This window comes from Centruroides vittatus, unplaced genomic scaffold (assembly GCF_030686945.1).
Source record: "Centruroides vittatus isolate TY-2023 unplaced genomic scaffold, ASM3068694v2 contig_922, whole genome shotgun sequence".
NCBI classification, from domain to species: Eukaryota; Metazoa; Arthropoda; class Arachnida; order Scorpiones; family Buthidae; genus Centruroides; species Centruroides vittatus.
The window spans coordinates 642,861-669,218 of NW_027122609.1; the positions used below are offsets into that span (position 1 = coordinate 642,861).

At 29.8% G+C, this 26,358-nt stretch overlaps 2 protein-coding genes across 9 annotated transcripts in view; one reads left to right on the plus strand and one right to left on the minus strand.

Annotated features, from left to right (window-relative positions):
• LOC136984533 (mutS protein homolog 5-like) overlaps positions 1-6,270 on the plus strand; it is a 110,128-nt gene extending 103,858 nt beyond the window's left edge. For all 3 annotated transcript variants that reach the window (XM_067281556.1, XM_067281558.1, XM_067281557.1), the window contains one exon: positions 6,142-6,270. The gene's annotated coding sequence lies outside the window, so the exon portion shown is untranslated. The remainder of the gene's footprint in view (positions 1-6,141) is intronic.
• LOC136984532 (protein disabled-like) overlaps positions 1-26,358 on the minus strand; it is a 29,761-nt gene that overhangs the window by 2,397 nt on the left and 1,006 nt on the right. For 5 of the 6 annotated variants that reach the window (XM_067281552.1, XM_067281555.1, XM_067281553.1 and 2 more), the window contains exons 2-9: positions 13,331-13,545; positions 12,174-12,295; positions 6,421-6,510; positions 6,200-6,334; positions 3,297-3,422; positions 2,374-2,454; positions 2,157-2,288; positions 60-164 (exon numbers count right to left, since the gene is read on the minus strand). In XM_067281552.1, coding sequence (XP_067137653.1) covers positions 60-164; positions 2,157-2,288; positions 2,374-2,454; positions 3,297-3,422; positions 6,200-6,334; positions 6,421-6,510; positions 12,174-12,295; positions 13,331-13,523 — 984 coding nt within the window. In that variant the 5' untranslated portion in view covers positions 13,524-13,545. Of the gene's footprint in view, positions 1-59; positions 165-2,156; positions 2,289-2,373; positions 2,455-3,296; positions 3,423-6,199; positions 6,335-6,420; positions 6,511-12,173; positions 12,296-13,330; positions 13,546-15,396; positions 15,685-26,358 lie in introns of those variants that run through there. The other variant, XM_067281551.1, reaches the window with a different exon arrangement.

Genomic DNA, 26,358 nt, shown 5'->3' on the forward strand with positions numbered 1-26,358 from the left:
GGAATTAAAATTTAAAATATTTTCTAAAGATTAAAGATACAAAATGCCATTTAAATTACCTTCTGAGGATAAAGAACAAATGTTGATGTATTAAAAGGATCAGGCATAAAAGGATAATTCAATTCTGAAACAGCTGCCATACTACTGTCCATTTGTTCTATATTCTAAATTAAAAATATTAAACCATATAAATGGAAAATATAATATTCTATTATAACAGTTTATTAATAATAATTGTGACCAATAAAATTCTATACCTCAATTCAAGATAAACCAGATTTTATCTAATTACTTGAAACAATATATACATAAAATTATGTAATAGAACAAATATTTTTTTATAAGATAATTTGTTAATTTAGGATGAAATTTTAGTAATTTAAACTTAGAATATTATACACACAATCATAAATAAAATTCCAAAATTTAATACAAGGTGGCAACCAGAATATTTCAGATGGAGTTGTGACACCTAAACAAGTTATAGTAATATCATGTGTCATGAATCTGTGTACTAGATAATGCAGAGCTAGGCAGAAGCAGGAAATAGTGACATGTTTTGTTTGGCAGTTTTCATGATGATGTAAAAAAAGGAAACAGGTTTGCATCAAATTTTGCACAAATCTTGATAAAAGGGCAGTAGAAACCCTGACAATGGTTGAACAAGTATTTGGGGAGCAATTACTTAATTGTACATAGGTGTTTTGGTGGCATATATGGTTGAACATCAGTTGACAATGATGACCATACAGGAAAGCTCTCAGCCAGCACAATTCCTCAAACAGTTTCAAAAATTTAGCAGCTCATTCACAAGAATCAGACCAGGAAATTAGTTACAGAATTCTATGAGTTTGGAATTTAGATAACATTTAGTTTTTCTATTTGTTGACAACTATGGATTTGGATATTTCATTTATGCACTGCATTACAGCCAAATTTGGCCCAGGCTTCTGACAAGTGATCAAATTCAGCAACATATTGAAGTCTGCAGTTTTTCAACTTGCTTCAGAGGATGAAGCTTTCTTGTCAGGGTTATTAACTGGTGAATATTGGACTGGGTTTACGGTTATGATCCTGAGACAAAGCAGCAATCATCCCGGTAGAAAAGTCCAGACTCACAAAGTCCAAGAGGTCAGACAGCAGTATCAAGAGCAGGCTAATCAGTTTTTTGGCATCACTAGGATTGTGCACAAAGAATTCATCCTTGCTGGTCAATTCCAAATTCTATTATGGAGACTGCAAAGATGTGAAAAGACTAGTTTTTAACAAGACAACAACTGCCTGCTTCATCATGACAATGCTCTCTTCTCAGTGTGTTCAACACCTAGTAACTTAGTTTGGTCAACAATAACAAAGCTGTTGTACAATCTGAGTAAGGAGGGTGTCCCCATCCTCCTTACCCATCAGATTAGGTTCTGTGACTTCTTTCTGATCCCAAAAATGAAGATTGAGATAAAGTTTTGATACCATTAAAGATATCCAGAAAGACTTAAAGCTGATGTTTGACACTCTTGGCAAAAAAGACTTCCAGGGAACATCTATCCCTTACTGTTCCTTACCACCTCTCTCTGGTCCCCTGCTGCTATGGTTGTTTCTGTAGCTCGCTCCCCCAATCAGTTACCGTTGCGTCTTACCCTCTTATTTGTTTATTTTCTACTTACAGTCCCTTCTGTTTCAATTGCATTTCCCTTGATTCCCGGCAGACGCCCTACAACCCTCCTTTCCTCCTCATCCCCACCCCACTCTCTACTACCCATACCTATCCCCCTTTCCTTCCCAAGGCTATACCATTGAATCAGGCCTTTCCTTTAACATCCTATCCTATCCTTCCAGGGAGACATTCCATCAGTGGAGAAAGTGCTGGGACTGATGTATCCATGCCATGTGCAAGGAGAACTACTTCAAAGATAGTGGACAGCCAATAGGAGTTATGATTAGATTTTACTTTTTTATAGCATCAATTTGGAGTATTTTGGATACCACCTTTTAACTTAGTTTTTATAAGATAGTTGTTATTAAATCATATATCTGGTATTGAGAAATATAAAAATAGATTCTTTGATGCATAATAAAGTAAATTTTTGAAATTTACTTTCTAAGACTGATTATCTTGTATCAAGGCAAAGAACTGAATGAATTTCAAAATATATTCATACTTCTTGAAGTTTATCTACTTCTAATTGTAAACATAATAAATCATCAACATTAGACTGTGGCTTTGGCAGAGAAGAAACAGATTTGTTGTTTTCAGGAGGAACATTTTCTACAGAAGATGAGCTAATTACATCCTATTAAAAAGAAAAATATTAATTCTCAAAATACTTTATTTTAGTAATAATGTTAGGTTTATTAAATACTGAATAATTCACTTACACTATAAATGGATTCTGAATTTTCTTTTTCATCCGCTTTTTGTTCCGATTTCACATTTTTATTTTTATTATTATTTTCCATCTGAAAATATGTTCTTTATTTATTGAAATAATTAAAAATGTTGTTAAATATAGTTTTAGCTGATATCAATTTTGAGTTTGAAACAACTCAGTTCGGCATATTAATCTATTTGTCACCTTATCGAAAGTAAGAATAAGCTGTAATTTATGACAAATTAGAAATCTATTTCCATTACACACTTCTGATCTAGATACAGTGAGAGATACACATTAAAAAAGCAATATTATATTGATAACAATCTAGAATTTCATAGCAGACAAAAGAGATTTAAAAGTTTTGACTATTAATAAAGGATATATGGACAAATTTACAGTTAAAATCACAATAAACTGATTAACAGAAAAGCAAAATAAACAGAGATAAAAGCTGTTCAATAGTTTTTCTGTTTAAATGAAATTATTTAATGATTATCTATAATTATAAAAGTTTTCGTTGATTCATGCATTCAAGTATTACTTCAACAGCATGAATTAAATTAATCTTATAAAGAAAAACTATTTTTTCCTTGTTTATGAAATTAAATAATACATTAATTTTTAATAAATTAATTTAAATAATTTTAAATAAAGTTATTTGTTTTTACGATTGAGAAATATCAACTTATAGTATTTAATCTCATTAAAAATTTATTAATTATGAAACAGTTAATGGATGATTTCATATATAATTTTCTATACATTGGAAAAATTACAATATACATAGAAACACATGAATGAGAAAGAAATAAATTATTTAAACAATTTCACCATGACATATCACTTTATTTAAAAAAATAACATCTACTTAATAATATAATTTACTAATTTTAATCATTTTTTAATTAATCAATGAATATTTCTTACTTCTTTTTTCTCATCATCATTAGATTTCTTCGAAAACTGTAATTGTTTGGCACTTTCCATTGCTTGCTTCTTTTTTTCTAAAACAGCTTGAAATAAATCTTGAAGTGTCAAAACAACTTGACATGCCTATTTAGAATTATAAATGATTTAATTTTTTAAAAACTAAATAAATTAATATTAATTTGAATTTATATTCAAATTTTTATAATATTTAAGAAATCTTAGTCTCGTTAATGATGATGAAAGTAAAAATTTTAAATCTATGAGTTTGGATATTTCATTTATCATGCAATAATGTCAACTGTTTTGTAATGAAATTTAAATAAATAATGGTGATAATTGCTCAGCATTTCAATGATTTACATTTATATGATATTGCATTCATTTTAAATATTAAGGAATGTGTTGCAGTTGTTAAGCACTAAGTTATCATAAACTATTAAGTTTATAAAATTTGTAGACATTTATAAAAAAAAAAAACCAATAAAAAAACAGTCAATAAATTTTAGAAAAATGATTGTAATTTGCATTTGCAACTAATCAGGTATTTCAGTTCAGAATATGTTTGGTGATAATGTAAAGTATTTTTCTCTACGTCATTGAAAATACATCTAACTCATGTAGATGTTTGAAACAGTATTTGAAATTTTGGTTTGCTTATATTATATTATATCAATTTTTTAATAAATTATAAAAGTTTGGAATTTGACACACTTGCTATCTGAAAGGTAATAACAGAATGATTTAAAGAATTGGATTCATCAGGGACAGCTCAGGCCAAATTTAATAGGGTCTTGGGAAAGTTATTAGTGGGGGCCCCAAAATATTTGCAAATATTTATCAAATATTTTTAGAAATTTGAAAATGCGAGGCCTTAATCTGATGTCTAAGCCAGTATAAGGTTGAATCCAAAAGTTGTTTTATTAGTAAATGAAAATAAATAAAACTTTTTTGGAAGATTTTTATTAATATATTATACACTAAATGTCGAATTATTAGTGGAGATAAGTATAGTTTGCAAAGCACACAACAAAATGTTTACAAGTGTTTTCCCTGAATATAGAAGCAGATAATGTAAATTGATGTAAATCTAGCCATTCAAGAAACTCGAATTAAAATTAGCCAATATGTAAGAACTGAATAAAGATAAAATGTATTTTAATGATTAATTTGTTAGATCACAATTTAAAGTAAAAACTGATTTATTTTTCATTTATTAGTTTTTTTTATTTAAATAAAATTACTTTCCATAAATACTGTTATATTCAGTGATGGATTTAAGAGATTATGATCCTTTTGTACAAGACAGCAGATGACTTGAACTATAAAACTTGAGCTAAAACCATCTCAATTTATTTAGTATAAAATAGAAGTAAATAAATCTTATTTAAAGTTTTATGATAAGAAAGAAAACTTGACTTTTTGGACACTCAAAATCATGGAATCCTTCTCATTTGTGAAGTATGTGAACCAATAAATTCACCACTAAATTACCACTAATTATACTCTTGTTAAACTCTGCAAGAATTTTAACAATTATTTACAGTTTAAAAGGAAATATTTATTGTCTTTTTGTTATATAAGTTTTCTTATTAATTATAAGAATTTTTCTGCTTGGAATAAGATATTAATAAAGATTGTTTTCTATCAAAATTATTTCTTTTTATTCAAATATTTCAAAACAATCTGATTTTTATATTTTGTTTGTATTTTATATATAAATAGTTTGAAGTTATTTTATAGACTATTAAGTTTACAAACGATATTCCTTATTAACAATTTTTACTTTCGGCAAGATTTTATTTGGATTCAGTTGTTAAATTAACAAATTTTTTGACATGACCAAACTGTGGTAAAATTTTTTATGAAATAAGGCTAACTGGAAATAACATATAAACATTTAATCTCTCATTAAAAATAGTAAAATCAAGCACTATACTAGAGACATACTAAAATAATTTACTGTTACAGTTAAAATTCAAGTACAACAATTTACAAATTTATACATTATTATTTAGTCCTGTTATGGAAGAGAACATAATGAACCTTATTCAAATTTCAGTGTATACTTGGTATATTAAAATAATCAACAAATAGTTACCTTGAACTTCAATATGTTAAATAAAGATATTTGTGTTTCAAATCAATACTGTCAATATTTATAGTGTTTTACATTTTCTTTTATCCAATTAATATTAATTATTTAAATTTTACTACAAACACTCAAAACTAAATTTATAAAACATTTTAACATGATACAAGAATGAGGAAGATATTGTGTCTTGTTTTAAAAATATAGAAATATTTGTTTCAATTTTAGAAATATGATAAATTTTCTGAAGATTTTTTTGCTTGTTTTCTTACAGACCAGATAAATACATTTGTTAAAAAATATATTTGCTTGGTCTCCAAGAAACCAAATGTTAAACTTGGTTCTATAATTTTAACCACTTATGTGTTCTTTTAATCATATTTATGACTCGAATTTATACTGATGACGACAGTTTATATTACGATTGACCTTGCTTAGAAAAAATGCTGCATTTATTAATGTAATGATTACTTAACATGTTTTTGTGTTTTCTTTTTGTTTAAAATGTTTTGTCATTTTATCATGAAGTTGCTTAAACAAATTATCTTTAAAAATTTTATTGTGTTAATTTCATAAAAACTTTTACTTGTGTATCCTTAATCTTTGAAAATTTTGTAAAAAGACTCCATTGCTGTTAACATAAACTTAGTAATCTCATATTTTAATTATTAGTTGGATTTATATAAATTTTAATTTATTTATTTAATGATGTATATATTATTCAGTTTTATACTTATTCTGTATTTTTTACAGAATGCAAGATAATTGAATAAAGTTTTGAATTCTTCTAAACGAGAAATGAATTACATACTGCTTTTTCTGTTTTAATTCCAACAAATTTGTGGCCTTCTTCTGTTGTTCCACAAATATAACCAAAAGCTCTATTATCATTGACATCTAGGGACGTAAATGAAATCATATGTACAGGATGTTGATAAATTATCTCCTGTAAAAAAAAAAAAATGATTAAAACAAGATTTATTTAATAAAATTTTTTAAAAAATAATTAAAAATAGTACATCATTTACTTACGCTATTTTTTTCATCAGATATTTTTATTCCTTGAAAAGAGATATTTAATAACACCTTTTGTTTATGTTCTCCAGAACTCTTGACAATAGCCTGTGTTAAAATTTAATGTCATTACATTATTACATATGTTAAATTTATTATTTATAAAAAAACAAAGTTTCGATCATGATTGTAAAGTATGAAAGTTATAACTAGACTTGTTTCATTAAGTAAACAAGATAAAAAGAATTACATTACACTTGCAACGTTTAGTGTGAAATTTAATGTAATACGATTATATTACTATTTTTTAAAGTATCTTATGATTGCTCTATATTAAATATACAGTATTAATGTTTAATGTCTATATTTTTTCGTCAGATTACTAAAAAATTTCATAATTTATTGACTCAATTTTTATCAAATTTGAACTATTATCATGTGTTACTTTATCCAATATCTACAATTTGATGAAACTAATTACTTGAATATCTAAATGAATTCATTACTGGAATATATTACTCTTATTAATTCATAAAGTATTTATTACTAATGATCACCTTGAAAAGTATCACATTTTTCCTGTTTACACTAAAGTGTTTACATTTATAAATTTAGGAAAATTTCCAATATTTGGGGAATGTTTCAATAAACTCTTGAAAAGTTATCTACATAATGACTATTATTTTTTTAAATTAATTAATATTGAATATTTTGAAATCAAAAGAGATTAACCAGACACTTAAAGAGTGGTTGGTGTCTGTATAAATCCTTCTGACTTTGTTATGAACTTGTTTACTTAAGAATTTTATTTCAATTATTCTCTACAGATGATGATGTTATATAGATTAAAATAAAACAAATTATGTGAAAAATTGGAAACTGTATTTAGAAATGTTTTTGCCTGTCAGAGTGATTTATATTTCAAGTTTAAAAATTTGTCATCATCATCATTAACAAGTTCAATGCCTGATGATGATGATGATGATGTAATTTTACAAAATATCAGTGAAAAATATTTTTTTGCTCACCAATATTAAATCTTTGGTGTGTCATTTTTCTGTAAAAATAAATTATTTGTATAGTGATACAAAATAATGAAGATTGTTTTTAAATTTTTTAATTTGGTCTGAATGACTATGATAAAATATTCACTTATTGTTACGAGAGGTGCAGATTCAAATCCCTAAATAATAATTTGTAATAAGAACTTTGTCACTTCTTATATACAATAATTCTGATTAATGGACTTCTAAACTATAAAAATTTAATTTTTTCACAAGTTTCTCTGTATTTAATAATAATATGTGACATGATGTCTGTTATAACTAGAAATACCTTAAACTAATTCATATGTTTGCAAATCATCTTAAAACTAACAAAATATAGTTTTAGGACAAATGATGTAAAATGAAAATTATCACACACAGTTGAAATAAAACTATTGTTTTTATACTATATAAATATATTTATAAGCAGCTGATAATTTAACAAGTGTTTTCTCGAAAAATTTTTAAAAGAATAAATACAACTTTCAAACAATAATATGTTGATAAGAATAAGACAAATATAATGACAAACGTCGAAAAAATAATGAGGCAAGTGTCAGACAGAAAGCATTCAAAAATGGTTTTTAAAAGAGTGCCTAATGTATACAGCATTTTAAGAAATGACAAAGACATGTTTAAAAAAGAAGAAAAAGTGGGCATATATAGAATTCCGTTTGAGAATCAGGAATTAAGAAGAACTATATTGGAGTCACAAGACGTGATTTAGCTACCAGATTTAAGGAGCACGAATACAATACCAACAAAGAGCACTGCAACACAGTATTATCCTGTATGGCACAAGCAGAGAACTCGGTGGTCGAGTGGAATGAAGCAACTATCCTTGGGACTATGTGTTCTCCATCACTTGCAATGCACGAAGAAAAAAATCGAAATATATAAAAGTAAACTAAAAGATGGTTGTATTAATGCCAGATATGCAGATGGACTAGCTTCCACATGAAAGTTCTACCTAAAACACAAGAATTCTTAAACTGCTCCTGCCCTTATACTTAGTGGCATTTAGTGTATTTATTTTATTATTTTTATTTTACATATGTTGTTTTTATTTTATTACATTATTTACATTGGTTTTTTTATATTTGTTAATTTAGTGTATTTAATATTTATTTGTTAATTTACCCAGTATTTTGTTTAAATGTAAAAAGCGTTCGAACGTTCTGCTGTTTAAATGTTAAATACAACAGAAATGGTTTTGCTCAAATTGATAAAAAATAGTATCAAGTATTAACTAAGAAAAACAAAAATGGTTTTATTATAACAATTAGATTTAATGTATTTTGCATTTTTCATGTTCCATGCTTATTACACATAATGTGTGTCATTTGTTTGTGAAGTTGTTTTACAAGTTAATAAAAACTTATGAAATAACATCCCAAGCATAGATGTAATTATATACCATGAAACTTCAATAAATATTTTCATATTGCTATTAATAATTACTTTTGCATAGGCAATAAAAATATACAATAATGTATTGGTGTTAATTGTAGTTGCTATGGGAATGAAAAACAATTACTGTAATTACAAAATGATAATTCTCAAAATAACTTAGAAGCATGGGTGTCTGCAGATCAAGTAAAAAATTCCACAAATTATAATCATTAAGTGATTGAGCCGTGTAACCTTACACCCTCGATCATGGGACACTTTCGTCTTTTTCTATTGATGCAATACTATATTCTGTAATCTACTTGTGATGAAAAAAAGATTAAATGCAAATATTTTATCTCTTTGTCCCTTAGAAATTTTTTGCAGACACTCATGCTTAGAAGAATATTTGTTTCTTGGTATTCTCAGAGTGAATGAGGTTCTATTTTCTCTCTTTTTCTTACAATACAACAATAAATAATTAAAATAAACATGTTGCAAAGATTGTATTGTATTATTCAGGTAATTTTTTTACATTTCTGGATCTGAACTTTTGTTTATAATGCAATTGTTGGAAAAAAATTCAAAAATAAAATTTTATTTGTAAATTCTGTTTAACTTTCAATCTGAAAAAATCAAATTTGATCGAGCAAATTTATAAGTTAAAATACACGTGAATGGCACATTTTTGTTACATGCAAAAATCTACAAATGTCAGATGATAAAGACAATCTTTAAAAATTTTATAAATGAAAAACGAATGCAAGAATACCCGTTTAAATTATTCAGCAACGCCTTACGTATCTTGTTTTGCTTAATGGAATAATTGCCGAAATTAAGACATAATTTATTTTATTCTAAGTGTGGTATGTGGTTTGCTTTTTAGAACATTTAAATGATTTATAACCACATTTATAATAGTCTTGTAACTTTGTTTATAAAAATGTAAAATAACAATGTTATGAAATTTTACAAATCTCAAATATCACGTTCATTTTCAACTATGGTATTGTGATGTTTGAGATTTCTTAATTCTTTCATTTATTCAAGTGAAATTTTGTATAATTAATATTTTAACAATCAAGAATACTGCCGTTAATCTAATTCTCATTTTATGGTCACTCCCCGATGCTAAGCGTCTTGAGAATTCAGTAATTAGTTACACCTGCTGTTAAAATACCTTCTGAAAACATATTCTTTCAAGTACTTAATTTTGATTTTTGCAAAAGAAAAATCATTTTATTTTATTTCAAAAACTAATTTATCGAAATTGTATTTAAACACCAGTAAATAAATTCCTTACTAATGAGAATTAAGTATGTGATACGTTTTGATGTTTTTATATTACACCTTAATGAACAGTAATTTTTATTATTTTATTTAATGACTGTATCTTTTATAATTAGAGTGTATAGATAAAATATGTAAACTCTGGAATAAATTCATTCTAAAGAATAATATATTTATATATAAATTTTATTCTTAGTTGCTATTACAAACAACATGTAATCAGCTTTAACAGGTGCTTAAATATTTATCTATTTTTAAATAAAGCAGTTAGGAAGAATAAATTTTAAAATTTAAGATTTATATCTTGTAAAAAGAAGTATCATAGTAATAGAGGTGATGAAACTATTATTTAAAATGTATTGTCGATAAATATAATATAAGGAAAAAACCTAAAGTAATTTTTAAATACATAGAAATTTAAATCATTTATAGAATTTCACTTTGTGTCTATCTGTGAAATTCTGACTTAAAATATTAGTACCTGGCTGAATCCATAATAGGTTTGCTTAAAGAGGCCCACAGGGCAGAAAGAGTTTAAAATATATATATACAGTGTATATAAAATTCATAATTAATAAAATTAGTAAAGCTTTTATATTTCAAAGTCAGTTAAATCTCTGAATAACATACAGAGATATTATATACAATATATAATTGATAACAATTATATAAATACAGATTCCTAATGGAAAATTTATAACTAGGTTTCTGGAAAAGAACAATTTTTAGAATAAGTTTAATTTTAAGAGTATATAGTCAATAGTCAAATGATTTAACATTATTTAAATATTTAAAATATTCAAGTTCAACTCTCATATGTTATAAATCTGTCCTTTCCACTTAATTTGACATAATTATTTTATCATTTTTATAGAAGAGCATTAGGTCATTCAAAGACAAATCTTGGGTTATTCACTTAAATTTTATCTGTTTTCATAACATAATTTCATATATGAGAGAATTACTTGTTGCTATCTACAATCACAAACAATATAGCAATAATTCTGAATATTACCGAATTATTTCCTTTTCGTAATAACGAACAAATTGTTATCATTAAAAAGATAGTAATTCTTATGATAACCTCATCTAAAATGCCTAGCTTTAAATGAATTCGAGTTTATTTAGTCTCACTTTCATTACATTTATGAAATTTTCAATGAATTTACTAATTAATTCTATTTTGGAAACAAAATAGAATTAATTAGAATAGAAAACATTAGATAATGGTATCATTCTTTTTAAAATTATTTCAAACTTTTTATAAAAATCATTCGTTTATCTAAGAATTTTTTAAATTTGATTAAAATGCTTTTTATAGAGCAATTTTTTGCTCTAGAAAAAGCCATTTTTAAGCAAAGTAATGGATATTGCTCTTAAAAAAACATTTTATTCAAACTACAATTGCAAATTTAAGTGATAAACACACTTATAAATTTTCCTCCATCCATGATTTAGCTATTATTACTTTCCAAGTAATTTAAAAGTCATGCATACTAATTATAGTTACATGAAAATAAAATAAAAAAAACATCTCAAATTTGCAATAGCCGCTCTAATAACTTGTAAATCATGTTTTTATCATCAAAGACAGTTCTTAGAAATAACACAAAATTACAAAAAAATTTTTTACATATTTTATAATAGCTGTTTTGAACTTAACAAATAAATCATGCCACATATCTATTCAATATATTTACAAAAAAAAAAAAAAAAAAAAGATAAAGCAAATTAGGTATAAAATTTAATAATAATGACAGTTATAAGACGTATTTAATCAAACAATAATTTATTATTATTCTGTTATGGGAAAATGTATTCCATTCTAAGAATAACAACAATTAGTTTAACCACTAACATGAAATGTCAAAGACATTCTAAATAAATTACAGATTCAAGAATGATTTATTTATCATTTCACAATAGTCTATTATGGGTTATTTATAACTTATAAATGATTAAAAACTATCTTGCCTACTCAATCTATATTCTAACTAATGACTTGTATTTGCATATAAATTATCACTTAAATAAATATTTTCCTACTTTTAATTTCTGTAAAGAATCTTGACATATTCTGTCTCCTCTAGCATCATTTACTTCTTCCACTCCAATTAATTTTCCCCTAAAGTTTACTCCGTCTACAAATCGTAATGGATCATTCTTGTCTAAAATAGAAACGGTATATACTGTGTTTGTAATTTTATTTTATAATAAAATCCTATATAAAATTTTTAAAAAAGTTAAACTTTCTATAAACTGTAAGTATAAAGAAAACAATAGATTCAACTGTAGAGTCAGGTCATTCCTATTATTTAGGTTAAAATATAGGTCATTAATTATATTTGTTTGGCATAATTTTATGTAACATCAATGTAACTAACGTCAAGAAAATAGCAGAGAATTATCATTTAAATAAATAAATTAAACGCTCGTATACGGATAATTAAGTTCATTAATAACAGCATATTTATGATTAATAAAAGCATTTAATAAAATTAACTATAATTTATGGATTCTTTCAATAAAGTTAAAATTGGTTTATATTTACGAAGCAAGCTAATTAATATTTATTTTTTCGAATACTTTCGGTTATATAACAGTATAGACGGGGATAAAGTAGTTTGAATAGAATTTCCAATGAAGGTCTCATTAATACAAAAATCTTTCATAGTCCACTATATTTTGTATATTTTTTGTATAACAAATTCAAAAATTTTTAAATACATTTTTTCTGTTTTAAAATTAGATACAGGTTGTAAAATTACAGATAAAATTTCCACTGTATAATGGAAATTTTATCTCCCATGCTCATTCTGAAATAAATTCTTTATTGTTCTTTCATTTGTCCTTTTTAATGAAGAATGCTGTGTTATCTGTAATACAGATAACAGAGCAAACTAATGTGGTAATTTTGATTACACACTTTCTTTCTGTATTGTCATGCTAATTTGTAAATTTTAACTTAAAACACTATTTAGCAATTAAATAAAATTTGCATAACAGGAGAAAGAGATTGGTCTATTATTTAACCTGCATTTGTTACTAATTGTAGTTATTGTGTAAACTTAACTGACATAATTTATATTCTTTCATCAGTACATCCAATTGATTGCTTCCAGTTAATTAGTTTAAAGACTTTTTTTTTGGCAACAAAATAAATTTAATTTAAAAATTAATTGACAGTTTAATTAAAACCTTACCTTTTTTAACTCCTTTAATTATTCTTTTAATTATTTTTGTATTTTTTTGGCCGTCTTTCTTGCCTGAATGTTGATCTGTCGCAACATCCTTCTTTTCTTCCGGGCTTCCTTGAAAATCGCTACTGCAACTATTGGCATTATCTTTATTCACCGTTTCGTTCGTATCTAATATAGATTCTTTCTTTTCTGGCATATTTTTCCTCTATCGAAGTTCACTAAAATATTAAGAAATATGTATATAGTATTATTTAAATTGACTGGAAAAGTTTCTATAGAAAGAATCAAGAAAGTGATAAGCATCAGACACTTGTCTGTTTTATTACATTCAGATTGCTGGATGCTTATTAAAAGAGAGGGAAAGTAGGGAAAGGTGACATCTTTAAAAATATGCAATAAATTTTAGGGTGTGTTTGAGAATATTTCAGGTTTAGACCTTGCCAACCTGTTACAAGACAGCTGTGCATTTGGATCATAGCCAAAAAGTAAGAGAAATGTCGCTCGTGTTCTTCCGTTGTTCCTTTTTGTATTTAAAGTTCGTATACAAAAATTCGTTTTGTTTGTTTTTTTTCTCTTCGATACCGCCGAGTGCAGAAATTTAAAAAAGTAAAGAGGGAGAACAACAGAAAATGGTTTACTTATGCCACTTTACCATCGAAATTACCGGTTTAAAAACCACACGCTCTGATTCACCGCACTTATTAGTGGTAGTTTGCGGCAATAAACGAATTTTTAAAAAATAAAAAACAAAAAACAAATCCTCAGAAAAAATTTACCAATTACGATTTAATCTGAAAATTATCTAAAAAATTTAGAAATAAAATAATTGGGAAAATAAAGGAGAACAGCAGGAAATGCTCCATTTTTAATAGCGTAATTACTCGAATAATAAATTTAATACGAGAAAAAAAAATTACGGAAACGAATTCGATCCGAATAATATTAATAATTAAGTTAATTAATTTCGTTTTTTTCTCCCCCTTACAGAACCGATGGAACATCTGAACAAATAAATACGAAGTCAGCTTAGATGATGCAATACGGAACTTCACATCCGTCAGGAGGAAGATCATTCGGATAAACTTATCCACAGTCTTATTCGAAGGAGATTAACGTAGAGGAATGTGGACGAGCGATTCTCTTCTGGGGATTAAAACATTCGACCCGTTGACACCAATAGAGGTTAAGTGCTCTTTTTTTTTCTTCTCTTTCTTGCACCGCTAATGACACGAATTGAGGTGATGAAATGAAATAAAACACTCCACTAAACGAATCTACTACGGAGGATGTCCGGGCCTAACAGACTTTTCTAGTTTTTCCGTTTGTTTACAATGGTTGCTTATTTGCCGTTTTGTAGAAAGTGAATGCTAACAGGGTCGCACGCAATTTCCTCTTTCGTTTACCCGAAATAATCGACAATTATATACATATAAAAAAAAAATTATGAAAATACTTCGTTTTGCTCGCTGGTTAATTTAAAAGGACAAAGAGCGCGAAGTAATTAGGAAAAAAAAATTTAACGACAATCAGTTTTCGATAATGAATTTTTCCATATAAATTATCAGACTTTATTTCCGTATAAAAACATCGTAATCGAGATCGTCACACTTCTCGATCACGAGAATAACCCGTTGACCTTCTTATCGACTGTCGTCGTGTCGAAAGCAAAATTCAAAACTATCGAATTACGCGTTTCGCCTCCGATGCTCGATTCATTAGCGATTTCTTTCCGCAACTTAATGACGTAGAACGAAGATATTCCCCGGTAAATTTTCGGACGGTGGCAAAGTTTAAACGATAGGGAAAGTTTGACTTTACGTTAATGGCGAGATCCCGGAAGTAAAGCCATAGACGTAAGAAAATTAATACGGACGGTGGCGAATTTCAAGGAAAACGCATTAGGCAGCGGTCCAAAGAAATGTTTTAACTTTCGCGTCACCGCCTAATCGCGAACGAAGGTTAATGGCTATCGCGGCTGATACCGGAACGCTTCGTTGGAGATTATATCCCGCTCTTAAAGCCTAGCCGACGCTATATGCGGGATGGAGGGGAAAAAATGCCTCGCTCACCTTTCAAACTCCAACGAGAAAATGATGGCATTCGAACTCGTCGCACCGACAAAAGTGGCGCTAGTGTGACGCTCACGTCGCCACCTTGAACTCTTGAGCCGCGATTATTCGTAAGCCGAACGGCTAATGTAAAGTGTTTACGCGATCTCTCCTTTACTAAACGTCAAGGACGTGACGAAACTCGGCATCTTCCTCCTCACAGAAGATCAGTACTGATCGATTCCAAAAAGGATAAATTCATTGAATCTTTCAATTCCATTTTCGTTAATGAAATATCCTCTCGTCCCGACGTCGCTGAAAATGATTCCTTTCGACGCCCGTTCGCCTTTAAAATATTCGGAAATTAATGCGAAATAATGGAGTTTGTTTCTTTTTTTCTTTTTACTCTGTAATTTATTCCGAGAAACATTTACGTGCTTCTATTGTTTTGTCCACTTTAAACAATTAACGGGCGAGGAAGATATACATTAAGACGAGCAAAGGTCGTTCGCGTGCGCTGGCGTTATTTTAAGGGAGTGTTTCCCAAACATTTTTAGCTGTCGACCCCCTTTTACAGTGCCGAAAAAAAAAACGTGACGCCAACTACTTATTATAAATTTACTGTAAAAAACTGCAAATTTATACGATTTCGGTAGAAGAATTTTCAATTTAAAAATAAGAAATGTGAATTTTTTTAGGAACGGATCAATTTTCCGTGGAAAGGATACAGTTCAGTCAACGCTCGTTCTGCCTGTCGCCTTATCTCCCAGATCCAAATGTACGGATGAGAAACTAACGATTTACGAACTGTCGTAGAAAAATTTCCCACAGTTTTTTAATTAGATTGGCGTAACGCTCGGCGGAAACGATTTGTTAAAAGAAATTTCAGTTTAATGAGAAAATTCGACGTCCGTAAAAATGTCTATTTTTAATCAAGTATTTCAAGGAAGTTTGCAATATTTATTGTTTGCTTAAAAATTTTTGAACATTTTCGGCCAGAGTAGATCGTATTTTGTCCTTCCATTAACACTGGAATTTTATGTAACCCGACGCGACTTTTATTTAAAAGCCCAAACGTCGAAAGTAATTCGAGAAGTGCATTGGCGCCTGTACTAACGTTTCGGACACGATGTGACGTAACGGGACATAACACGAAGCGTGCGTTACGACTATTATTCGTATCGCGAGGTATAATTATTATATAAACTACGACGGAAACGGCACTTCCTGTGGCGTAACTGGTGAAGAAGTCGAGGAGCTATTTTTTAAAGTAGCGTGTCGAATGTGGATATAAAAAATGATTGGGAGGGCATCGTGACCTTCAAACCACTATATAAATTTTTTTTTTTCGGTCGAAAATTGCGCTGAAAATTCCCGGGACGGTTTAAATGCCCTTTTAATACCTAAATTTTGCGTTTTTCCCCAATACTTCCTAGAAAAATGTTTGCGTGACGCAATGCTTACGTCTCGGGTCGATTAACATTTAATATCTTTACTCACTACGCTATCCTCTTTCCAATTATCGTACGATTAATATACGAAAGAGCGACTTTATATTTTAAACGATAATTTTTTAAATGATTTAAACAAGTATACGCGCGTATCCCGAATAAATACCAGATAACGTGATAGAGCTTACAGTCTCTTTTCTCATAGGCATATTCTGCTAGACAATGCATTCTATTGTATTATACTCAAGTTTTGAACATCAATAAGTAAAGAATTCGAAATTTAAAAATATTATAATTATATATTTCACATTGCATCCAAAATTTCCAAATTTGCAGAATCTCGGACAAAATTTCTCCGAGTGATTTTGAAAGCGGATCGGTCTCGTATTCGGATGTCAGAAACTTTAAACGTTTCTAGATGAGTTTCGAGTAACCGGAGATGCGATTCGGAATCCAATATCATTACGGAGTCATTCAAGAGTCTTAACTATTCGTAATGACTTATCCGGCATCATCCGAATTTCGTGATAAGGAGATTGCGGAACAGTTTTACTCGAGTTTTCAATGGTAAGAACAATGATTTTGAGAAACAATATATAAGAGAACTATAATGAATGCATTTTTGAATGATATAGAGATGTAATCTTAATCCTAATGTTTCTCCGACTCGACGCTTTTATATTCACGAACACAAATTTATGATTTTCTTCGAGAGGATATTCAGTGATTGATGGATTTCCGGACCAGAAACCGATAGCCTTGTCTAGAAAATACCAGAAAGGTGAATTTACAATAAAGCATTGTTATCTTTCAAGAAATTTTCAGAACTCAGAACTTCTCAAGAAAGGAGTTTATTGTTTGCTTATTTAACTACCAAATTCATAAACAGTGTGCGTCTATTATAAGCTATCGGGAAGTGATCATAATTATTTCTTTTTTCCTCAAAGTACGATCCTCTGCGTTGAATTTTTTAAAAAATCCATCTAAATAATTCGTCTAAATAAAGTCCATATGCATATTTTGAATATCGTGTTAACAAATTATCTCGTAGCCAGATTTTACGACTCCACTCAAGTATGTAAACTGTGCTTAGACTGTGGATATTAACGTACTATAAAATGTACGATATAAAGTAATTGGACACCTCTAACCAGATGTATTGATCTTGTACCAGTAGACACGAGTTTATACTATCCAGATCCGGATACGTCGAAGTAACGTCATTTAGACCATTGGGAATTCTCGAGAAAACGTAAACACATACGGAAAAATATGGCATCGGTTCAAGGACAGAAAACGAAGACATTAAGTTGTCAAACACACACCGTGCTAAATTATGTAATCGAAGCGGAACCTACGAAAACAATAATATATACACGATCACGGATCACCTCTTTATAATGAGATTTTTTGGAATTTAAAGTTTGCCAGATTTTCAAACCGGTACAGCCAGATCGGCGATAGCGATAATTGACGCAATATGTATGGAAAAATATTACGCAAATGTTTTTACGTAAGTTAGAACTGGATGTTTAAAGACAAATTTTTAACCGAAACGTAATTGGACCGTGTAGACTCATTTGTCTATATTTTGTCTATACAACGGAGAGCGATTAAAATATTGCCTGGATTATAGCGTTAACAAAAATAAATCTAATTACAATTTTTAAAACAGTTACGTTTCGAATTATGTACATTTTTATACGCTCGTTTTAGCATATTTAACATAATAATATGTGAATAATTTTACGGTTATTACCGTACGTAACAATAAAAGTGCGTCCGTTTATACTATAGAGCGTCGCGAATTAGTGTCATCACTTGTGTACTTTTAATATTCATTAAAGGCGTAATGGCATTTTAAATCTGTTTTGTCCGACGTTAATAACGCGGCTTTTTAATCTTGTCGCCTGATTTTTCTTGTTTTAATGATTCGATTTACGCTCAGATTCTTCCGTAATTACGAAAAAATAAAGTCGAGCAAATCACAAAAGAACAAAATTCCCAAGAAAAGCTACGAAGCGTGAATTTTTATAACTTATACCCATTGGCGTAACTTGTGGAAAATTCCTATCTTAGAACCTCCTCCAGTCTCCTATTTCCTAAACACTTCTCCACAAAATTTTTCTCATGCACACCATTTCCGTTCGCTGTTCGAAAATTTATTTCGAGCACACGTAACATCCTGCCTTACTTGTCTACAGTCGTAATTCTTGCCCGCTATAAAAAATAAATCGAGCAATCGATGCCTACGCTTGTAAGATACCTCTCCGATATAAAATAACTAACACGCATTCTCTACTTTTAATCCTTTAGATCAAACGAATTTTCACGAAAAATTAATGTTTTATAGATATTTCTATAGTAAAATACGTTTTAAAAAATTGCAGTGGCCGTCAAATGCGAGTTATCGAACGTTATTTCTGTCTTTAAACCTCTGAAATACGGAAAGGCCATCCAGAACTCTGACCTTTTTCTATCGTATTTTGCTCTAGGCCCTAATGTTTTATCTGTCACAAGGTTTTACAATTATAAATTTAGATTAATGATGCTAAAAATAACTTAGGCTATATTAATTTGAATGATAAATAATTCTCGACTCCGTTCTAGAGTTTTGTATTAATTCAAAAAGTACATAAACTCCTATTTATCTTTCTAATATTATAGAAGTTGGCCCGAGGCATAGAAAAATCTTCCAATAATTTAAAATATAGGATGCATATCATCGAAACCATTACGAATGCAGTTGAATCATAGCTTTATTTTATTTTATTTTACTATTGAGAACAAGTGTTTCGCTCGTTATCGCTAGGATATTTTATGATTAAGTATTTCAACCTTGCATAACTCACCCGGTTACGGCATACGTTCTTTATTACGAGGATAATTTCTATGAGCTGGCGTTATCGTCAAACACAATTTTCCCTGCCAAAACTTTCTGCTAATTAGACGATTACATTTGAGTGGAGTAAACGACGTCGTAAAACGTTTTATCAAAAGTAGGGTCGACCGGAGATGCGGAAGAACGGAACGGACGGGAAGCGATCCCGGATTCCCCCGCCATGCGACCCATCGATATTATGAATATTAACACCTATCGAACTTCGATCGGTCAAACGTAACGAACGGTTTAATAATCACTATTAAAATACCCGTCGGAATTTCTGTTATTTAATAAACTGCAAAGAGATTTCGACACGAAATTTTCCTACTTGTAGGCGTTTTGGTAAGAAATTCGATACGGTTTTGTGGCCTTATACCCCTTTACACACGCGCAAAAATTAATTTCCATAATCAAGTTAGACGAGAAATACCGTGAAACTAGTTAGATAATCGAATGAGTTAATGGAAACGATATTAGATTACCGAAATGTAAAGAATTAAACTTATTCGGATCGAGTACGAAGAGTATATTTTAAAAAAACGCAAAAATTCCTCGGGTTTTTTTTAAGAATATCACTTCTCAACCAGAAATTAAAAACCATTCTCGTGGTTGCATTAGTTTATAGACTTGTGCCAAGTAAAAAATCTGTTATAAATGTTGGAAAATAGTTTCTAGAATTTTTATTTTGCAATCCAAGGTCAAAAATGCAAGGTCATTTAAGGTCAAATTTCTTTTATAATACGAATATTTCTTTATAACGCGATTTAAAAATTAAAAGTTAAAAACCAATTTTACGGTTTTAAATTAAGTTTTAAGCTAAAAGTTATATAAATCTATCTGCCAGATTATGTAGAATTAGACCAAGCGAGTTACTCACGTTCGTGAAATTCCTTCGAGAACACAAGCATAAAACGCGTGCCGGTTTGAAATTCGTTCGAATTTACGTGTTTTGATTACGTTTTTCGTAATCGAAAGAAAGATCTTTGTTTTCGTTTTTATCGCCGAAGCAATATCAAATGAATTTCCTAATTTGTTCAAAACAAACCATTAGCAAGCAGATAGAGAAGATAAGGAGAGTTTTTCGTTGACCTTCCAGATACTGTATAACATAGTTGGTCAGCCAGGCGGTCGACCCTTATAAACATCCTATATATAAAATTCTCGAGTCGTTTTAACGAATCCGAAAGACAATCAAAAGAATTAATGTACGAGTAGGTATTACATAATACAAAAATGCTTCATAACAATTATCTGGAGAGGCGGAGAGACGTAACTAAGATTCTAGAAAGGTTTCCTTAAACACCAGTCTCGCTATATCTCTATATAAATTAACGCGTAGTCAATTAGGAAAAGATAATTAAAAATGGAATCTTTCCCGCTCGTACGAAATTAATTGTAAAATCAATATATATGATTAATTTCGAAATTATATATAATTTTATAATTTTTTTTCGAAAATACCCCGCGTGGTTGCCTAGTTACATTCAATCTACGCTTGAAAGAACAGGAATGTAGAATGAATGCAGACTGAAAATAATGACGACAATAACGTAGCATCTACAATAAAACTCCATCTCTGAATACCACTACATCATCGTTTAAATAAATGTACACAATTAGTTAAGCACGTGATGGCGATCAGCTGCCGATCGATTTTTAATAATCGATCACACGACCCTTAGAACTTTTATCTTACTTCGATGTCAAATAGGCAATTATCTACTCTTTTCTTATCAGTAAGATATATTTTGAATTACACGGGACTCTGCGTATATTGTTTTTAATCTCTTCGTAATATAAACAATAATAATTGCTTGGCTTTTAGCGCGTGCCTCGCGATACGTACACGAAACGACTTTAGTACAGTATTTCTCAATGGCACGGAGTTCACGAACCCTCCTTTTTAGATAACACCGAGCTTTTCTAAACGATCATCAATTTAAAAAGTTGGGAAACACCGCTGTGGGCTAATTAAAATGATGTAGCGGGTTAGTACTTCAGTAGGTCACGGAAAATGTCTTTACCAAAATGCATTTAGAGAATTTCAAAAATAAAAACGTCCGTAGAATGATAATGTGTACGAAATAATTAAGCGATAATAAAATCTAGCACCAATTAAATAGTAAATTGGTCGAGTCATCCTATAATCAAGAATTACTTTCGTAATGTCCAGATTTTTCCCCCGGGTAAAAACAAAAGCACAATTTTCACATTGCAAAATATCGTGGTGAAAATTATGAAAATAATGCCTTAAAAAACTAATTTTTCTACCGTTACAATAGTTCCAAACCGCAAAAATACAGTCATAAATTAACATACAGTAGATAATTGCGAAACACTAAAGTTAAACATTTATTATTCTAATGTCGGAAAACATCCTCGGTGTTTCTAAATCCTTAGGTGTTTTAATATGTTCAACGGCTATAGACGTGACTATATTTGAAATTCGTAAATATTACTTAACTCCTTAATTTATGTTAAGATAAATTGCATATTTTATTCTCGGACATTTCAAAATTTCCAGAGAAATTACTATTTGTATGGCATTTTTCTGCCATTCTTTCAAGGTTTTTTTTCGTAAGAAAAAAGATTTATTCCCGAATTACTTTCGATAGTAACGATAAAAATATTTAAAGGACGTAAATTAATCATAGCGTAGACGAATGAAAGTAGCCGGTAATTATTTTTAACTGACCGTAAATCGCTTATTATAGTTAAGAACTGCCCAGAGCGATGGCTTCGTATTTTTATAAACAATTTAATTAAAACATCGCACGCTTCCAAGGTCAGCGGGAAGATAAACATACCCCACGTAAATTTAGGCCATTACGAATGGACTCTACGTCATTATATGTTTAATATCGAAGATATAACCTCGAATTTTATCAATCTTTTCGTAGTTTGTTTATTGAAACTCGCAGCGATGACGGACGAAATGTTTGGCATTCGAAAGTATTATTGTTTTGTTAGCTTTGACGTATCCAAAAACGCAAATTATATCCAAAAAAACCTCCCTCCGTTTTCACGGTCGAGTGAAAGTGTATACGATGATCGTATTTCATTAACTTGTTTAAAGGTACAGTACGCGATTTGGTCGCTTTCCAATAAAAGTTGTCTTGGCAGAATTTGATAGTCGGAAGCGATGTTTATTATTAAAAAATTAAATCTACATAAAATGTTTTAAAAATTTTATTATTAGTATTATTATTTTCAATTATCTCGGGCGTGATAGTTCTGTCTAGGTGTCAAGGATGTCCTCATCCGGATATTAAGAAACTGGCCTGGGTTAGGAAATTAAAACATTAAAAAAATATATATACTCCTTCCATTCATTGCGCTTGTTATAGCGTTTGACGTTACCTGTCCGTAGACAACAAACTAGTTTTTGGAATAGAGGTCACGGCTCGGATTTATATGCTTCTTTAAAACATTTATTGCAATATCGGGTAGCAAATTGCAATGCTTTATATTTATAGTACTCTTGAAAAAAAAAATAATAATGCATATGCGTGTATATTTGATCAAACAGTTTTGACATTATGAATATATTAATTCTTTGTACAGTACTTAAAAGAAATGCACCGATTAATGTTAAAAAATCTGCCATAACCGTTTAAAATTCATTTTAAAATTAAACGTAATTGGAAACGCAATCGAATCTAATCAAAATAAGTTGAACAATAGACTGGTAACAAATATCAGTTATTAAATCCGATTAAATCTACACGACTTTGTCAGAATGGTACAAAGTTCGTAAAAATAAGGTCTTCGATTTGGTGTTTTGTCTCAATAAAAAAAGAGAAAAAAAATGAAGATGGCGCTTTAATAGCTAAATGGCCAGATAAATTTTTTTTTTAATGCAGTTCGTACGACGAATTTAGAAATACTGCAATTAATAAATTCCGATTTTAAAACGAAACACATTTAAACATCGGTAAAAAAAGAAAACAAAACAAAAATTTATCAAAAATGGAGGCGAAGCATTTCTAGTAAATCATTTCGAATAGTTTGACAAATAGGGCCTAAATATAAAGATTACATTAAGGAAAATGTGTAGATCAGCATCTGTCCTATTAAACATTGACGAATGTATCCCGAAAAGGGTCGCGCGCGCGTATTAAACAGTTACAAACTGCAGAGACATTTGACTAAATGCTTGTCGGACCGTGAAAAAGAAATTGGTCACGTGGTTCGCTTATCTCCGGGTGTGTATCGATTGGAAAAACGCGGATGTGTCAAGGAAAAGTTCTAAATTTCGAAAATTTTCGGGCAATTAGTAAGTCGGGAAGATTTAAATAGAATAAGATTACATTTAAGAATTTTTTCCTTCTTTTTCTACAAGCAAAAATTTTAAAACGAAAAGGAAATTACGAATTTCGTAGATGAAACCAGGCGTAAACTTCCGTGTAAAGATCTCCATCAATTTTGCGGGTGGCTAACGGAAAAATTTATAAATTTCGAAATTTCTCGCGTTCGTTTTCAAAAATTTCTCACATTTGCGTCATCGTAACCGTAGAAAGTTTAAATTACCGCTTTTAAGAAAATATGAAAGAAAGAAAAAAAAAAAACGATGATTATTTTAAAAATTTCAGATGGCGTTTCATCAGTTTTAAGTAGTTATCTCACGGTAGCATCGACTAAAATACAACGGATTCGATTTCAGAAGCGAAAGTCGAATACTCCGATTTATTATCAATATAAAAAAAATAAAATTTGAAACTAAACGATCGAATTATGTAGTATTATACAATTCGATTGTTTAAAATTATATTAACTATAATAATAGTTTACGAAACTAACTAAACGTATCAAAAATCGATTACGTCACATTAATTAATGTGACGTCAAACGCGTTTTACAATTAATTGCGTAGTTAGGATGAAATCTCGAAGAGAGAAATTAGGGTTTAATGGAAAAGTTCTTGACATTAATAAGACAGAAGGGAGTTTGTTTGCTTCTTTCGAACGCATTCGATTGCCATCATCCTCCAAATCGGGATCGGACAGGAAAAAAGCATTTAAAGTCGAATTGGATTATCGATAGTGACGTCACGAATCGATTGTGGTAGGTATTTTGCACTTAATAAATTTTTCCCCATCGGTCGTTTGTCTATAAATAAAACCAAACTCGTCTATGTAAAAGCTAAAGAACGGGTCGCTAACCCGCGCGAATTGCCCGATTCGGTAGCAGAAAAGTTTTTTTTTCTGTAGGTTAAATTGGCTTTCCTACCAATAACGAATTAACGGAGGCGTTAATAAGCCGCCATTTTTACTCCAACCAGGGTTAATAATCCATTTGCTATTTTTAGAACCGCGATAAATATGCAAACGTGACGGGGAATCAAATAGAGAACGAATGAAAATTACTCGAGTCTCTATTACCCTACAGTTATTTTGAATTTCTTGTTCGGGAGTGGTTTATAGTTCAAGGCCCTAAGCGGGTCAAAGTGTACAAAAAAAAAAAAAGTTAATTTATATAATGTCGGGTTGAATTGTTACGTATGTATCGCGTCGGTTGTAGACGAGAAGACGTTTAAGATTTAACCAATCATTTTCTCATTCTACGAATTTAAATTTAAGAATTTCGGAATAAATTTTCTACCTAGAAATCTGTGACGCGGAATTTATTATAAACCAAACCTAATTGATAAGTTATCTGGCGGGGAATATCGGAAGTAACAAATTGGTACTTTGTTATCGTATGGATTCCGATTACCGACTTACAATCGAAGGAAACAGTTGTTTGTTTGTTACCAAAAGAACTCGACCGATCTGAGAATTCGACCAGGAACAACGTCAAAAGTTCCTGTTTGCGGGTTTACTTTTCTAAGAAATCGAAAACAATTTAATCCACATTTTGTTGGGAAATAAAGACTCCAGATTTGCTCGACGTCTCCCGCATTTATTTATTTTTTATCCAACGGATTATCTCCTTATTTGGAGTTTTAGGAAATACAAGCTTATTATAGAAACAAAATATAAGGCAAATCGTTACAAAATATCCTCCTGGCAGCGAGTTTTTGCAGAACGATATTAATGTAATGGCAGATACTAATCCTATACCTCCGCTTGGATGACGAAACTGTTTTAAACGAGCCGTTTCGTAAATTTGAAATCTATTCATAAAACAACAAACGACGGAAGAAACAGAAAGGGAAGTTTCCTTATCGAAAAGCCATTTTCAAAAAAGTCGCTCGAACGAATACTTATTGTATATATTCTATACGGTGGAAGACTTAACTCTCATTTCTAACGCCTGACCGAGTTTACGATGTGAACAATGCCCGAGCGAGATCTAATAAGGAAAAACTCGGGACTGGAAATAATTCATCCACTTCCAACTCTATTATAAATCTAAGAAATGCTCGGATGCCGCGCCATTGTTTTCCACCCGCCCAAAAATCGCCTAACGCGAGTGTATTTCGGGTAGGCTAAATATCCCGAAAGGGCCGACAGATACGAAAAAAAAGAATTTCCGAATTAAAATAAATCGCAGACGTTGGACTGACCTTCGGTAGGCGAAACGTATTATTTACGGAGCAGTACCGCAACCGGACAGCTCATTGTTTGGTTTCTTTGTTAATCTCGAGCGTTTTCTGACCTAATTCCGAAAACAATACGGGAGGGTTTAAAAAACCGATCGGACGAC